Source organism: Phoca vitulina, unplaced genomic scaffold (genome assembly GCF_004348235.1).
Source record: "Phoca vitulina isolate PV1807 unplaced genomic scaffold, GSC_HSeal_1.0 scaffold34, whole genome shotgun sequence".
Lineage (NCBI taxonomy): Eukaryota > Metazoa > Chordata > Mammalia > Carnivora > Phocidae > Phoca > Phoca vitulina.
The window spans coordinates 5446720-5463552 of record NW_022589737.1 but is presented as its reverse complement, the minus strand read 5'-3'; the positions used below and the strand labels follow the sequence as shown (position 1 = coordinate 5463552).

General features: G+C 43.1%; 1 protein-coding gene across 4 annotated transcripts in view; it reads right to left on the bottom strand.

Annotated features, from left to right (window-relative positions):
• Positions 1-5826, bottom strand: part of APLP2 (amyloid beta precursor like protein 2) — an 86597-nt gene extending 80771 nt beyond the window's left edge. For 3 of the 4 annotated variants that reach the window (XM_032426149.1, XM_032426150.1, XM_032426151.1), the window contains exon 1: positions 5609-5782. In XM_032426149.1, coding sequence (XP_032282040.1) covers positions 5609-5713 — 105 coding nt within the window. In that variant the 5' untranslated portion in view covers positions 5714-5782. Of the gene's footprint in view, positions 1-5608 lie in introns of all 4 variants that reach the window. The other variant, XM_032426147.1, reaches the window with a different exon arrangement.
• Between the last annotated feature and the right edge of the window lie 11007 nt (positions 5827-16833).

Sequence of the window (16833 nt, the reverse complement as noted above, 5' to 3'; positions counted from 1 at the left end):
GGCCTAGAAATCACAGGCAAGTGCATTTTGTAGAGTAAAAAGCACGATGCATATTTGTTTTTACTACTGTAGCATTTAGCATCTAAAACAGAACCTCACAACAGTGATTCAACAAACACTAGTAGGATAAATGGCAAATGAAAAGTCTTACTTTAAAAAAAGATTATAGTTGGGGCGCCTGGGTGGCTCAGTCAGTTAAGCGTCTCTCAATTTTGGCTCAGGTCATGATCTCAGGATCCTGAGATTGAGCCCCATGTTGGGCGCTGGGCATGGAGCCTACTTAAGAGTCTCTCTCTCCCTCTGTACCCCCCAAAATAATAATAATAAATAAAATGAATTAAAAAAATAAAAATAGATTATAAAAAAATTTCATGATGGCTTACGTAAGAAAAATTCTCTTAGCAAAAATAATTAGTTGTGGTTGACACAAAGGACTGGAACCTATTTGTATTTGAATGGGGCTATATGGTTCACTTTCTATCTAAGGTACATGATACTAAATTTAATTAAGCATCAAGGTAATCTACTTTATCTCACTAAAAAACAACTCTTGAAAATTGGATTATAGACAATTTCAAATTCTCTCTCAAATGACCCCCCCATAGAAGCTACAATTACTGTACAAATATTTATCCCTACATTTTGTCACACAGAAAACTTGATTTTCTTTCACTAGTTCATTTTAAGACAATTCAAAATAGTAACTGTTAGGTACCAGCTCCAATATGCAATATATGCCAGTTTTATAAAACATACATTATATCTGCTAAGATATATACCACTAAAATGTTTACAATGAGGTTTCCCTGGAAAATATGTTTTGAGATTATTTTTCATTTTTTATTTATCTGTATTTTTTAATTTTTACAATAAATGTGTACTACCCATGTAATCTTTCTTGTTATTTATTTTTTTTAAAGATTTTATTTATTTATTTGACAGAGAGAGAGAGAGAGAACAAGTAGGCAGAGAGGCAGGCAGAGGGAGATAGAGAAGCAGGCTCTCCCGCTGAGCCGGGAGCCTGATGCGGGGCTCAATCCCAGGACTCTGGGATCATGACCTGAGCCAAGGCAGCCGCTTAACCGACTGAGCCACCCAGGAGCCCCTCTTCTGTTATTTTAAAAAGAAAGTGCAGAATGGGGCGCCTGGCTGGCTCAGTCAGGACAGCATGTGACTCCTGATCTCAGCTAAGTTCGAGCCCCACGTTGGGGGTAGAGATTTCTTAAAAATAAAATCTTTAAAAAAAAAAAGTGCAGAAGCCCAAGAATTCAGTAATGGTGATTAACATAATTAAAGAATCTTGAAAAGTTTAAGTTTTGATTTTCCCAAAGTCAAAACAACATCAGATAAGTTAAAAATCCGATTTTTAGGGGTGCCTGGGTGGCTCAATGAATTAAGCCACTGAGTCTTGAGTCTTGATTTTGGCTCAGGTCACGATCTCGGGGTGGTGAGACTGAGCCCTGCAACGGGCTCGCAGCTCAGCAGGGAGTCTGCTGGAGATTCTCTCCCTCTCCCAGTCTCTTGTCCCGCACCCCCAACTCTCTCTCTAAAATAATAAATAAATCCTTTTTAAAAATCTGTTTTTTATATTTGGAAAACATGAATAACCCTTCACATTTCACTGCCAAGACTTCTAAAGCTCTTCAGCTTTAAAAATAACTGTTTTTGAAGGTTATAAAAAGCATTATCGGGTCAACTGACAAGTGGAATACAGACAGCAGATTTGATCAAAGTATTGTATCAATGTTAAATTTCCTTAAATTGATAACTGTACTAAGGTATGTAAGACAATGTCCTTGGTTCTTAGGAAATACACAGTGAGGGGATCAAGGGACAGGATGTATGCAACTCACAAATACTTCAGCAAAAAATACATAATAGAAAGATAAAGCAAATGATGAACAGGAAAAATATCAACTGGTGAATCTGGGTATTAGAGTCATTTGTATGATTTTCACTACTTTTGTAAGCTTGAACTTATTTCTAAATAACATTTTTAATTGAAAAACAAAAAATAACATTCAAAACTGTCCTAAAAAGCACTTAAGAGCATGCTGGTCTAACTTCAAGCAAGACATTAAATTAACACTGTCCAGAAGAAATATAATATGAGCTGGCTGCATTAAAATTAAAAGAAACAGGGGTGCCTGGGTGGCTCAGTCGGTTAAGTGTCTGCCTTTGGTTCAGGTCATGATCCTGTAGTCCTAGGATCGAGCCCCCAAGTCCCCAAGTCGGGCTCCCTGCAGAGCAGGGAGCCTGCTTCTCCTTCTCCCACCCTAGATCGTTTTCTAATAAATAAATAAAATCTTTAAAAAAAAAATTAAAAGAAACAGGTGAAACTAATTTTAACATATTTTTTTTTAAAGATTTTATTTATTTATTTGACAGAGAGAGACACAGTGAGAGAGGGAACACAAGCAGGGGAAGTGAGAGAGGGAGAAGCAGGCTTCCCGCGGAGCAGGGAGCCCGATGCGGGGGCTCGATCCCAGGACCCCGGGATCACCACCTGAGCCGAAGGCAGACGCTTAACGACTGAGCCACCCAGGCGCCCCTAATTTTAACATATTTTACTTAGCCAAGGCTTAAAGTATCATTTTGATGTAATCAATATAAAAATTAGAGATATTTTACAATTTCTTTCATTCTAAGTCTTCAAAATCTGGTGTGCTAATGTTACACTTACAGTACAAGGCAATTCAGATGCTAAATTTGCATAGGAAATACTTGATCTGAGTTTAAATTTCATTAAATCTACAGTTCAAAAAGTAGATCCACATAACCAAGTTGTTTCAAATACAGTTAAAAGTTTTCCAATCCCTGAACTATCAGTTTTAAATGTCAACTTAAATTAATTAAAATTAAATAAAGTGGAACACTCATATCTCAATCATACTAGCCGCCCTGCAAGCTCAGTAGCCCCATGTGGTTACACCGTAAGACAGCCCAGCTTTAGATGATGAAACAAATTCCCTCTATGACAGAAGGACCTAATTGCTAAGACTCAGTTCATCATATTTATCAAAAGATTTTTAGTAGTTATGTTAAAATGACTGACTGACAATCGTGGCAGAAGCTTTGGCATCTCTCCAAGTCATAATCAGACATCCCATATACCACCACTCAGCAATACCAACACAAAGCCTTCTTTATCTTCTAAGTCAGCTGTCATACCTTGTAGTTGAATTTCCGGTAAATTGTCTGTCAAATGGCCCTTTTTTAAATGTAGCAGAACGAACCCGAGTTCTGGCTCTCAGAAGCAGAGTGCAGGGTTTCAGCACAAATACTGTCTGAGAATCCCAAATGGGATCCTGCACACAACAGATCATATCCTGGATTTAAAGAAATATCCTCAGTACAGAGGTGGGTTTTTCTTTTTAAACAGGTGTAAGAGATTAATTCAGTAAACACCACGCAACACTAAAGATTTGCCAATCAATAATTCTGCGCCAAGCAACTTGATCAGGGATTTGGCTAGAATCCCTTTGGCTAATCTCAATAAAGACCTTCCCAAAGACATCCTGATTTAGGCCATTCTCATCTAAATTAAGGTTTAGGCAGTCCTTTGCCTGACAGCAAATAAATGAAATGATATACACACAAATTTTGCCTGCTTGACAAAAGAAAAAAAACATCTGAAAGATAACTTAGTGTGGTCAAAAATATAGTTCCAAAGAACAGTAATCATAAAATAGCATTTAAAAACCATTTTAGGGAAATGTCTAATTCCTACTTTCTGCCTAGCCAGACTTTTCATTTGAACAATGTTGTGGGTAACAACTGAATTTAATCCACAACAACTAATTCTGATATTGCTAGTTTTTCTTTCTCTGCAGGCGTACATACAGGTGTTAATATTCTGCTTAAACTTGAAAGGAAGATATTCTTTAAAACGGATGAATCCTTTACTGTGAATCTACTAGTGCCTGAAACTACACATCCGCCTGGGAAGTGAGGTAAAAGAGTGTGCAAAATGGTTTTTGACACCCTGACCTAAAAGTTCTATGTTCCATACAAAATCCTTTTTTTTTTTCCCTTCCTTTCCCATCCTGCTGATCTAGCTTGCAACATCATATCAGGAATCACAGATACTGATCTAACCATTGTGTGGAAACTAAAATAATCGTCATCTAAAAACACGTATATATAAACATTAACTCTACTTAAAATACAACTTCCTTCCCCCCTTCCTCCAAAGAATCCTAAAGCTCTAAGCAGGATGAATACAAACATTTTTAAGCCGTTCCATCGGAGGTGTGTTCTTGATTAGATTTGATCCTGGAAATGTTTGAACATTCTGTAGAAGAACACATTCTAACTATGGGTTTTTGCTAGAAACTTCTCATTCAATGCCTATGTAATCAAATCCAGTCTCACTTGTCTCTGAAATTAGCTAAATACGCAGAAATCCATTGTAATTTTAAAAATAGAGAAGAGGAAAAAGAAAGAACTTCACCCGAAACACATTCCAGTCCAACCGTTCAAGCACTATTTCGAGAAGGCGAGTAAAAATAAAGTCCCACGTCTCCCTCAGGAACAGAAAGGTTTTCATGAAGCGGCAAGGTCCAGACCACGCAGTAGAACCCTCCCGGACCCCCGCAACCCTGCCCATTCCAGCGAACCACCCGTGAATCCGGGCTACTTAACCACCTCGAAGCACAAAGATGTTTATGGGGTTGTCAGATGCATAACAGCTACTTAAATTCTAATACCAAAAAAAGTATGATTAAACAAGAGTTTTTAACACCATATTCATCGGTCCCTTTCCTCCTCGCTGGAACCCACAAAAAAAGGGGAGCAACACGAACACCAGAGAGGGGTTTTCCCCTTGTTTATTAGACTTAGGCAAACAGCTATATTTAACAATTCCTCCCAAAGGCCTGATGCCAGAGCGCTGGATCTTTTGAGAGGCAGGCACGCAGGAAACAGAAGGCACACCCGCTGCTTGGTGCAGGAGCATTCTCCCGGTGCAACCAAAGCGGCGCTCGCCCCAGCACCTCGGCACTTTCCAAGGGCCAACCCGGGAAGCCTGCATCCCCACAGCCCAACCCGCGTTGCCAACAAAGGCTGCATCTACTGCTTCCAGGTGGGAAGCTCCACTGTCGGACGCGGGGAGCGCGCTGCCCGCCGCAGCCCGGGAGCTGGGGTCCGCGCGGAGCCGCCCCCGGAGGGAGCCGCGCCGCACCGAGGTCCCGAACTGAGGACCGCCGCCGGGGCCGCAGGGCGCAGGGCCTCGCAGTATCCCGGGGGAGGGCGGGCTGGGCGTCTGAGCCGCGCAGGGTCCCCAGAGGATGTGGCGGCGCCGCGGGCGGGATGGGGGCTGGGGCGGCCGAGGCGGCCCGCCGCCCCCCGCGCCCCGCAGCCCCGATGCCTTTCATTTGGCCTCTGCGGCGTTGGAGGCAGCTCGACCTCCAGCGCTAAGCACTGCGCCAAGCAGGGGCGGGCGGGGGAGGCGCCGCCAGACCCGCCGCAGCGCCGGACCACCCCCCCTCCCCCCTCTCCACGCCGCGCCCCCAGCCCGGCCGGACCCCGCGGCCCACCCGTCGGCTCGCAGGCCGCGCTCCCACGGCGGGCGAAGGAGACTGCGCTCCGGCGCTCGCCCGGTCCTCACCTCGATGTAGCCGGCCAATGCCGCGGCAGGCGCCGTGAGCCCGAGCAGCAGCAGGACCAGGAGCTTGCCGGTGGCCGTGGCGGCCGCGGTCCCGGTGGCCGCCATCCCTCGCCGGGTCGCTCTAGTGCTCGACTCTCAAGCTCACACACGAAAACTCAGAACCTTTCCCCACCGCGACCCAGAAGCATCTAAAGCCTGTTCGCCGCCGCCCCGGGGGTTTTACACCAACCGGAACTGACTTCACAAGGCCACGCCCCCTTTCTTCGGGGCCCAATGCCGGGCCGTAGAGCCTCTCCAAGACACCGCCCCTTGTTCAACCCAGACCCAATCAAAGAACAGAAGAGCCTGCACCTCCCGCCCGCTCCAACCGCGAGCCCCGCCAGGCCCCGCCTCCGGCCTCTGACGGCCCCGCCCCCGCCTGGGACCCTGCGGCCGCGTAGCGAGGGGGTGTGCGCAGGGTGCGTTGGGGGCCGCGGCTCCGCGGAGGGTGGGGAATTGCTCTGGCCTCCCGCTCGGTGAGAGGTTATCTGGCCGCGCTACGCTGGTGTGTCCGCCTGCAGCCTCCTGATTCGGGGCACGCCCCGCTCGCCTAGCCCTGCGGGGTATTTTTCAGATTCCTTTGGGTACCGCCCTCTGTGAGGTTCTGAAAATGGTTTTATTAAAAACAGAATTAAAAAAATTTTTTTGTTGTTGTTCCGAACCCAGGCAGGTTAACCGAAGGCCTCCCCCGAGGCTGGGGACCGGCTGAATGAGAGAGCTTTCCTCCTCTCCCGACCCCTGCTCTAGGCGTGCGGGTGTCGGCGCTCCGCTCGCCCAGAGCCGGGTTTGCCCTTTCCCCGAGACTGCTGGGCGGTGTTTCCACGCTTTTGACCTCTGTTCCTTAGGCCTCATCCTTACCCTTCCTTCCCAGCAGCCACTCGAGCCAGGGATAGCTGCCTCCCACTGGAGCCCAGTGGGGCAAGGACCACGTTGACCTTAAAGCCCACGTCCCCTTCCTCGTATGTTTTAGGGAAAGATCGTTTTTCTTCATTACTCAGTTTAAGATAATTGGCAGGAGACCTGCTTCTCTGCTTTCTTGCTCCACGGCATTTCCACTTCAACTGGGAAAACGTTCTGCTGCCCCATTTCACAACTGGCACGGTCTCGCCACTGCGAGGGCTCTCTGCTGGCTTTGTTTCCTTTCAATAGCCGTGTGATTTATACACCACCCTTTGTAGAGCCCTTGCTAGTCCCTTTAGGTTCAAACAAATAAATAGAGAACAGGGTCTCTACCCTAGGAAACAGAGAGTAAAAAGAAAGAGAGTGTCCACAGAATAAACAGTAGAGTAGTGAGAAGAACGCTGGATTTTCCAGCCTTATTGCCTGACTGCCCAGTTCTTGATGGTTAAACAGGCTCTGTCCCTATTTCCCAAAGACAACCCACGCCTTTCCATTTTCGAGCCCTTTCTATGCCTGCAATGTCCTCTCTCCAATACCTACCTGTTGAAAACATTGTCATTCTTCCTCTGTCCCCTAGATGTAATGTTTTCCATTATGGCACTTGCTTCCTTGGTTGTCTCCACACCTCTGTTATGCCACTGATAAGAACTGGGCTATGTCCTACTGCAGGACGTCCTGCAGTGGAGACCTCAACACGTTTGTGCAGTGACACTGAAACCAATGATGCTGGGCTCTGGTCTTAGTTCTGGAACAGTTGCTATGACTATTAGTGTCCTTCCCACAAAGTTCCTACATATTGAAGCCCTAACCCCCAATGTGATGGCATTAGGAGGTGGGGCCTTTGGGAGGTAATTAGGATTAGATGGGGTCATGAGGGTGGGGCCCTCATGATGGGATTAGTGCCCTTAGAAGAAGGGACCAGAGAGATACCCATGTGAGGACACAGTAGGAGAGGAGAGAGCCCTCATCCGAGAACCAAATCAGCAAGCCCCATGATTTTGGACTTCCCAGCCTCCCAAAAAGAAATGTCTGTTGTTTCAGCCACCCAGGGACTCCCTCTTCTTCTCTGTCATGTGTGGATATTACAAACCTGTCTCACTTCACCAATTTATGTGATTCAATGAAAAGTGAATGTACAATAGTGAAAAGCAGGAAGAGACTTAAACCTAAAAGGTGAAAGCAGTGTGAAGCAACATGTTACCAAGTGCAAGTTTCTGTGAAAGTACGTGTGGAAACAGTATCAAGTGACTATGTAAGTTCCAGTTCTGTGGAGCAGGCTCCGTGAGTCATTTAGTCCTTCTGGGGCCTGTTTCCTTGCCCACAAAAGGATCTCTAAATTTCTATGAATTTAAAGGTTGAGAGAAAAGCAAGTAAAATTACCTGAATTCAGAACTGTGAGCTTGATCTTCATGCTCTTGGGACTGAATATTCAAGATTGAGCTCTAATAGCGTGGGATGGGACCAGGAAATACAGAAAAATGATTTAGGGGTTTTCAATCCAAAATTAGGTCCTGGAAGAAGTTTATTTGCATTTTCAGGTCACCGAAGGATCATTAATAAGAGTTTATTACCCCATTCATCAGTGGTTTTGACTTTAAAATGTTACCCTCTTTTTATCAGATAATACTGACAGGAGCATACCTAGTCCTACAATTCTCAAGCAATAATTTTTCATCCTAAATCTGCTCATGTCGGTGACAAGTTGTTTGAGGAGTGCTACGTTTTCATTTTATTACCCTTAGTACGCAAAAGGAAAAGGCCCTAAAATTACCTCTTCTTTTGTCTCTCTTCTTAAAAATCAGACGTTCTTGGGGCGCCTGGCTGGCTCAGTCAGTGGAGCATGTGACTCTTGGTCTTGGTATTGTGAGTTCAAGCCCCACATTGGGTGTAGAGACAACTTAAAAATAAAATCTTAAAAAAAAGATTTCTCCTAAAAGAGGTAACTTCCATTCCATGTACCCTTAAGATGTGTGCATTTTGCCTTGAATTGTGCAAGAGTGTTGAATCACAGATCTGTACCTCTGAAACAAATAATACATTATATGTTAAAAAAAAAAGAAGAAGAAGAAGAAGAAGATAGCAGGAGGGGAAGAATGAAGGGGGGGAAATCGGAGGGGGAGATGAACCATGAGAGACAATGGACTCTGAAAAACAAACTGAGGGTTCTAGAGGTGGGGGGGGAGGATGGGTTAGTCTGGTGATGGGTATTAGGGAGGGCACGTTCTGCATGGAGCACTGGGTGGTATACGCAAACAATGAATCATGGAACACTACATCAAAAACTAATGATGTAATGTATGGTGATTAACATAACAATAAAAAATTTTAAAAAACTAATGTAATGTATGGTGATTAACATAACATAATAATAATAATAAAAAAAAGATGTGTGCATTTCACTGTTGGGGAAAAAAGTAAAGTTCATGTCCCTAAGTGTGTATACTTACATGAGTAGTATGCATGCATTCATTTGACACTTATTTAACCAACACCTGTTCAGGGTGAGGTAAGCCAGGCTAGAACAGTTGCTCCCAAATCAGGATGCTTTCCAAATCATCTAAGAAGACTTATAAAAAGGCAAATTCCTGAGCTCCTACTTCAGAAATTCTGAATCACTAAGCCTAACTGACATAAGGGAATCAGTCTTTTTTTCTTTTTTTCTTAAAGCTTTCTAGAGAATTGTAATCCACTAGTACTTTTGAGAGCTTAATTCTCGAATATCACTGGGACTAGTAAAAAAAAAAATATGTGTAGTAGCTAATTTAAACTTACCAGTGTTTTAGTTTTCCAACTAAAACATTAAATTAAGATACAACTGTGTATTATCTATAAACACTAATTCAAAAAGTTTTATGTATCCCTATGTTTATTGCAGCATTATTTACAATAGCCAAAATATGGAAGCAGCCCAAAAGTCCATCTATAGATGAATGGATAAAGATATGGTACAAATGCATGTATACACACGCACATACACAAACACAATGGAATATTAGCCATAAAATGTAATGAAATCTTGCCATTTGCAACAACATGGGTGGATCTATGTTAAGTGAAATAAGTCAGAGAAATCATATGATTTCACTTATACGTGGAATTTAAGAAACAAAACAAAGAAAAAAGAGACAAACAAAAAAACAGACTCTTAAATATAGAGAATAAACTGATGGTTACCAGAGAAGAGGTGGGTAGGGAGATGAGTAAAATAGGTGAAGGGGATTAAGAGCACACTTATGGATGCCTGGGTGGCTCAGTTGGTTAATTGTCTGCATTCTACTCAGGTCGTGATCCCAGGGTCCTGGGATGGAGCCCTGCATCAGGCTCCCTGCTCAGTGGGGAGTCTGCTTCTCCCTCCCCCTCTGCCTCTCCCCCTAGTTTGTGCTCTCTCTCAAATAAATAAATAAAATCTTTAAAAAAAAAAGAGTACACTTATCATGATGAGCACTGAGTAATGTATAGAATTGTTGAATCACTATATTATACACCTGAAACTAATAAAACAATATATGTTAATTATAATGGAATAAAAAAACAAATAAATGTAAAAAAAACAGATAGCCCCACCTTGGGTGTAGAGATTACTTAAAAAAATAAAATCTTAAATAATTAAAAAATTTTAAAAAACAGGGCGCCTGGGTGGCTCAGTCATTAAGCATCTGCCTTCAGCTCAGGTCATGATCCCAGGGTCCTGGGATCGAGTCCCACATCGGGCTCCCTCCTCAGCGGGGAGCCTGCTCTCCCTCTCCCGCTCCCTCTGCTTGTGTTCCTGCTCTCGCTATCTCTGTCTCTGTCAAATAAATAAATAAAGTCTTTAAAAAAAAATTTTTTTAAAACAGATAACACTCTGTATTATCACCACTGTTTTATTAGGAAAAGAAATTTTTTAAAAGATTTTATTTATTTATTTATTTATTTGAGAGAGAGAGAGAGCACATAAGCAGGGAGGGGCAGAGGGGGAAGGAGAGGGAGAGGGAGAAAGAATCTGAAGTAGACTCCACACTGAATGCAGAGCCCGACGCAGGCTGGATCCCATGACCACAAGGTCATGACCCAAGCCGAATCAAAGAGTCAGACACATAACCAACTGAGACACCCCAAGGAAAGAACATTTAACAACAAAAAAACTAAGAATGGTCATGATTTTAAATTTTTCAAGTTGGATACAATGTAACTTTTAGACAACTCACTACATTGCCTTGTTTTTCTCATTACAAACCAGAATGGTGAACATTTCATAATGGAACACAGGTTGGGATGTTGCAGTACTGGAAGTAAATATGAACCAGTTATATGTCTTGTCCTCGGCCTATAACTGATAGCCTTTAAATATGCCACATCCAGAATGCATCCCCCTCACCCCCACAATCCCCCACCCCATCCATGAGTGACTCAGTATTTAAGACTTGACTCAAGTATCACTTGCTCATGGAAGTTTTCTGCTCTTCCCCTTCTTCTGAGTTTGTGCACCTCCTTCATGCTCCCCAGAACATTCTGTACACACCTCTGACATACTATTTGTAAACCCAATATTCATCATTTATTTTCTTTACTGTCGTCTTAATTACATCATGAGTCCTTAGAGGGAAGGAGCTATGTTCTCCTCATTTCTGTACCTCCACAATCTAACATAGTGATTGAACTTCTATTAATAGGCATTCAAAAAATATTTGCTGAATGGACATAGAACTAAATGAGCTTTACACTCTAGCAGAGATGATAAAACATGTGCATGCATAAGTATAGTGCTAGATGGAAACTCATAAATGACCTGAGAGGAGAGAAACCTGTCTTTCTTATGGAATGAAGAGGAGGAAGAAGTTGGTTAGATCTGACTAAAGACATCAGACAAGGCTCACAGAGGAGATTATATCTGAGATTTCTGGGGAATAGACACAGGATGTGCATATACAGGGTCAGGAGAGAACAAGAAGCATAGAAGGAACCATGGGATCAAAGGCACGGCATGGGAAAAACATAAGACATGAAGACAATATGTGAGTCACTAAATCACAGAGCAGAGTTTGTAATAAATAGCAAAGCAGAGTTTTAATAAATGAATGAATGAATGAATGAATAAATAAATAAATAAATAAATAGGATGGGTTTGCCTAAAAGAGAAGCCATAGAAACCTTTGGACCAAGATATAAGTAGAGTTGGCTCTTAGGCAAATTGAGTAGGATGGCCATAGAAGGAATAAGCTAGAGCCTAGAGGCAAGGAGGCCAACTAGGAGCCTATTGTGCTATTGGGGAAAGAGTAAATAGGGGCAGAACTACAAGAAATGCAGCAGGATTGGAAAGGAGACAGGTGCAAAAGATAAGTCATTAACCCCAGGAGTCAGCAGAGGAGAAGGAGAAGAGGACTAGAAAGAACCTTAAGTGTGCAAACATGGTGCCTGGGAGAATTTGGTGATGACAGTGCCATTGGCAGAAATAGGGGAAAAGGAGAAGATCATGAGGATGGGAGGAGGGTGGAGATGGTAAATGCCAACAAAATCTCTAATACGCGATGCATAGCAATTATTAGAAAGTAAACTTGGAAATGAGTTGGAATTAGAATTAGAATTGGGGAAGTTACCTACCCAGAAATGTGTTAGTTAAATCCACGAGATAGCTGGTGGGGACAGCCACAAGAAAGGCAGAAAGAAACCCAGAAGGTTATATTATTGTTCTATTCAGCCAGTGTTTATCATCACAGTATAGAGTCCCACGCTAGAATAGGCCAAGTAGAATGAAGACTAAGAAAGGACCACTGAACTGGGAGACATTGAACTTGGTCAATGGTCATTTGTTTTAAGGATAAAAGCCACTTGCAAAAGTAAAGGAAGTAAAGTAAAAGTAAAGCCACCTGCAGGAACTAAAAGCTTTTAAGGATAAAAGCTACTTGGCTGGTGAAGGAGAACTAACAAGTACAGTTATCTCTTCCAAGATGTTACCTGCTGAAAGACTCTCTTCGGGCCTGAGTGGAGAGTTATATCATCTTTGCTATTTCTCACTGATAGAAAGTACTAGGCGAGGGGAGAAACTGAAAATGCTAGAGAGACCACTGAGATTTGTAACATGAGCATTATGCTTGTATTACAGAGGAGCAAACGGAAGCTCAAAAAGGTGAAATAACTTGCCCACAGGCAAAACCCAGTAACTAGCAGAGAAGGAAATTGAACCTTGGTTTGTGTGACTCAAAGACTTAAGGTCTGGGGCACCTGGCTGGCTCAGTCGGTAGAGCATGCGACTCTTGATCTTGGGGTTGTAAGTTTGAGCTCCACGTTAGGCAGAGAGATTACTTTATTATTATTTTTTAAATTTATTTATTTGACGGAGAGACAGCACACGCAGGGGGAGCAGCAGAGGGAGAGGGAGAAACAGACTCCCTGCCGAGCAGGGAGCCCGATGCGGGGCTCGATCCCAGGACCCTGGGATCATGACCTGAGCCGAAGGCAGATGCTTAACCGACTGAGCCACCCAGGCACCCCGAGATTATTTTTTAAAAAAGGATTTAAGGTCTTCTGCTCATATCATACTAATCAACTCCTTACCAAATATCAGAAAATATTAGTTTAATAAATCTCTCAGTAGATACATGGAAAATATATCAACAGCTAGCCATTCTTTTTGCTTGTATTTTAATGTAGTTTTGTGATATTTTCTAAAACCACACTTCTGTTAATAAGCAGAGAAGTCGCTCTATAAAAATGTGACTCAGGAGTTAGAAAGTAACCCAGCTGAACTGCGTTTCTCTCCTGCTTAGAAGGCTTCCGTGTTCCTTCCGCCGCTGATGTTGAACAGGTGGAGTCACTTCTGAGAGAGACGTTCAGCTTGAAGCGGAACAGGTTTAACCGTATATGATTTACACCTTTACTACACGACTAGGTAATTAAGATTTAAATATTTTAATGTATAAAGCCTTTCTCCTACCTCCAGGTCTACACTGAAAGAAGAATCTGGTTTCCAAACAATTCAAGTAGATAAAACGACCAAGTACTTAAAATCAATACAGAGCACCCACATTCAGGGTCTAGACATGGAAAGGAATCTGGCCCTAGAGTATACACGTCAATATCTTTTGTTTTCAAAGATAATATTGCTTTAACTGATCACAATCTGGATATGTAGGTGTGTCTGAAATAAAATGCCTGAAAAACAATTGTAGACACACTACACATATACTAAGTTCTGTTTTGCTGTGAACTGGTTTACAGGCTTGAGGCAAACAAGCTGTGTAAGGCCCCAGACATACACAATCCTGGGTGCCCTAGTAAAGACAAACAATGTAAGATCGTTAGGGTTCCTGCCAGGACCTTGGAGGATACTAGGGCAAAAGGGTGTCCCTAAAGCTTACTCCATATTAGCTCTGCAGAAAAGCTGCCTCTGGTTGCAGATCACTTTGGAGGCAATGTTACTGCATGTGGTCCTGCCTTGTTTACCATTCTTCATTTGTTGTTGTTCTGAGTATTGATTTGAAAGAAGCCATCCTGGGGCGCCTGGATGGCTCAGTCGGCTAAGTGTCTGCCTTCAGCTCAGGTCATGGTCCCAGGGTTCTGAGATTGAGCCCCGCATCTGGCTCCCTGCTCAGTGGGGACCCTGCTTCTCCCTCTCCCTCTGTCTGCCCCCCCTCAAATAAATAAATAAAATATTAAAAAGAAGAAGGAGGAGAAGAAGAAGAAGGAGGAGGAGGAGGAGAAGGAGGAGGAAGAGGAGGAGAAGGAGAAGAAGAAGAAGAAGAAGAAAGAAGCCATCCCATTTGAAGAAGGAGAAGAAAAAGAGGCCATCCCATTTCCTGTGCTTGGTAAGAAGAAGAAGAAGATGACGACGACAACAAAGAAGAAGAAGAAAGCCATCCCATTTCTTGTGCTTGGTCTGTTCTGCCTCTATGCTATGGCTATTTTCTCAGCTGCCTATAATGATGCCACATGTTTTAGGGCTCTTGCTTGGTGCCTCTTTGAATGATTTCTTCTGCCTTCAGTGCAGAAAATACAAAACGATGATAAAACCCTCAGTGCTGGGAACTGCTGGCACTAAAAGTTCTTATTGTTGGTGATTTCTACATGGCACTTGCTTTTCGGAAAAGCTGATGTGAAATTACTCAGTTTGGGAAGCCACCAATCAAAGAATTTGAATATATTTGGGTGATCTTTCTACCCTGAGCAGAAGTCCTTTCTACCAGATCCATAATGGAAGGGTGGAGAAACTCAGAGCTCTACAGTTAGAAACTCTGTCTTTTTATTGACCTAATCTTCATCACGTATTTGAAGATGACTGTCATATTCCATTCTGCCCTCCCCGTTCTCAAGACTTTTCTTTAATGTAAACAGGCTCATTTCTCTAACCATTATACTTGTGACTATTTCCAGACCTTTTTACCATGTATTATATACTTCTATATACATTCCAATTTACCAGTCAGCCTCTTAAAATGTGGTCTCCAAAACTGAACACGGTACTTCACATGCCATGTGGAGTACAATGGCCTTTTCCTGGACAGTGTGCATTTTATTAAGACAGCCTAACATTTCCTGATGAGGCATCAATACCAAAGTCACATAATAATTCATTCAACAGGGGCGCCCGGGTGGCTCAGTCGTTAGGCATCTGCTTTCGGCTCAGGTCATGATCCCGGGTTCCTGGGATCGAGCCCCGCGTCGGGCTCCCTGCTCAGCAGAGATCCTGTTTCTCCCTCTCCCTCTGCCTGCCGCTCTGCCTACTGGTGCTGTCTCTCTATCTCTCTGTCAAATAAATAAATAAAATCTTTAAAAATAAATAAATAAATAAAAATAATTCATGCAACAGATATTTATTTAGCACCTACAGTGTGCCACATATTTTTCTTGGGATACAAAGTGAAATATGATATGCTCTTGTTTTTGATTTGCTTAATCAATAAAGGCAATTTGTTCAATGTTAGAAAGTGTTAGGATAACAGGAAAAACTGGGGTGCCTGGGTGACTCAGTTGGTTGAGCGGCTGCCTTCGGCTCAGGTCATGATCCCAGAGTATTGGGATCGAGCCCCATGTTGGGCTCCCTGCTCAGCGGGGAGTCTGCTTCTCCCTCTCCCTCTCTCCACCCCTGACCCCGCTCGTGCTCTCTCTTGCTATCTCTCTCTCTCTCTCTCTCAAATAAATAAATAAATAAATCTTAAAAAAAAAACACAACAAAAAACAGGAAAATCTTCCCAAATGAGAAATGCTTTAACTGAGTTTGAAAAGATATGAGTCACCTGGACAAATGTGGCTCTGGCTAGCCGTTGTCAGTCAAGCAGGTGTGAGCCAAGCCGAGGCATCGGTCTAGGTACACACAGGGCAGCATGAAGTGGCAAGAATCATATGGGCACGACAGAGAAAAGAGAGGTCGTGAAGAATAAGAGTGCTCAGCTAAAGATTTTGAACCCTGTCTTGATAGCCATTGGGAAAAACTAAATGATGGTCAGATTTGCATTTTAGGAAAATCACTCGGCCAGCCAGAGGACAGACTGGGGATAGGCCAGGCCAGGAGACTATTGAAATAATCCAGGAAGATGCAATGGGAGCCTGAACCGGAGCAAAAAAGGTAGAAATGCAGTGGAGGGTTAATATAGGATGAGACACTGCCCCACCTGATGACTTGAGAAATATAGAAGAAATGCACCCTGGGGGAAAGGCAGGATACTGTAGCAAATAACACAGTAGTTCAAGCAGGGACTTTATTTTTTTTTTTTTTTGAGTTTTTTTTATTATTATGTTCATTTAGCCAGCATATAGTACATCACTAGTTTTTGATGTAGTGTTCAACTTTTCATTAGTTGCACATAAAACCCAGTGCTTGTCACAACACATGCCCTCCTTTTTTTTTAAATTTTTTTATTGTTATGTTAATCCCCATACATTACATCATTAGTTTTAGATATAGTGTTCCATGATTCATTGTTTGCATAACACCCAGTGGTCCATGCAAAACGTGCCCTCCTCAATACCCATCACCAGGCTAACCCATCCTCCCACCCCCCTCCCCTCTAGAACCCTCAGTTTGTTTTTCAGAGTCCATCCTCTCTCATGGTTCTTCTCCCCCTCCGATTTCCCCCCTTCATTCTTCCCCTCCTGCCACATTCTTCTTCTTTTTTTCTTTCTTAACATATATTGCATTATTTGTTTCAGAGGTACAGATCTGAGATTCAACAGTCTTGCACAATTCACAGCGCTTACCAGAGCACATACCCTCCCCAGTGTCCATCACCCAGTCACCCCATCCCTCCCACCCCACCCCCCACTCCAGCAACCCTCAGTTTGTTTCCTGAGATTAAGAATTCCTCATATCA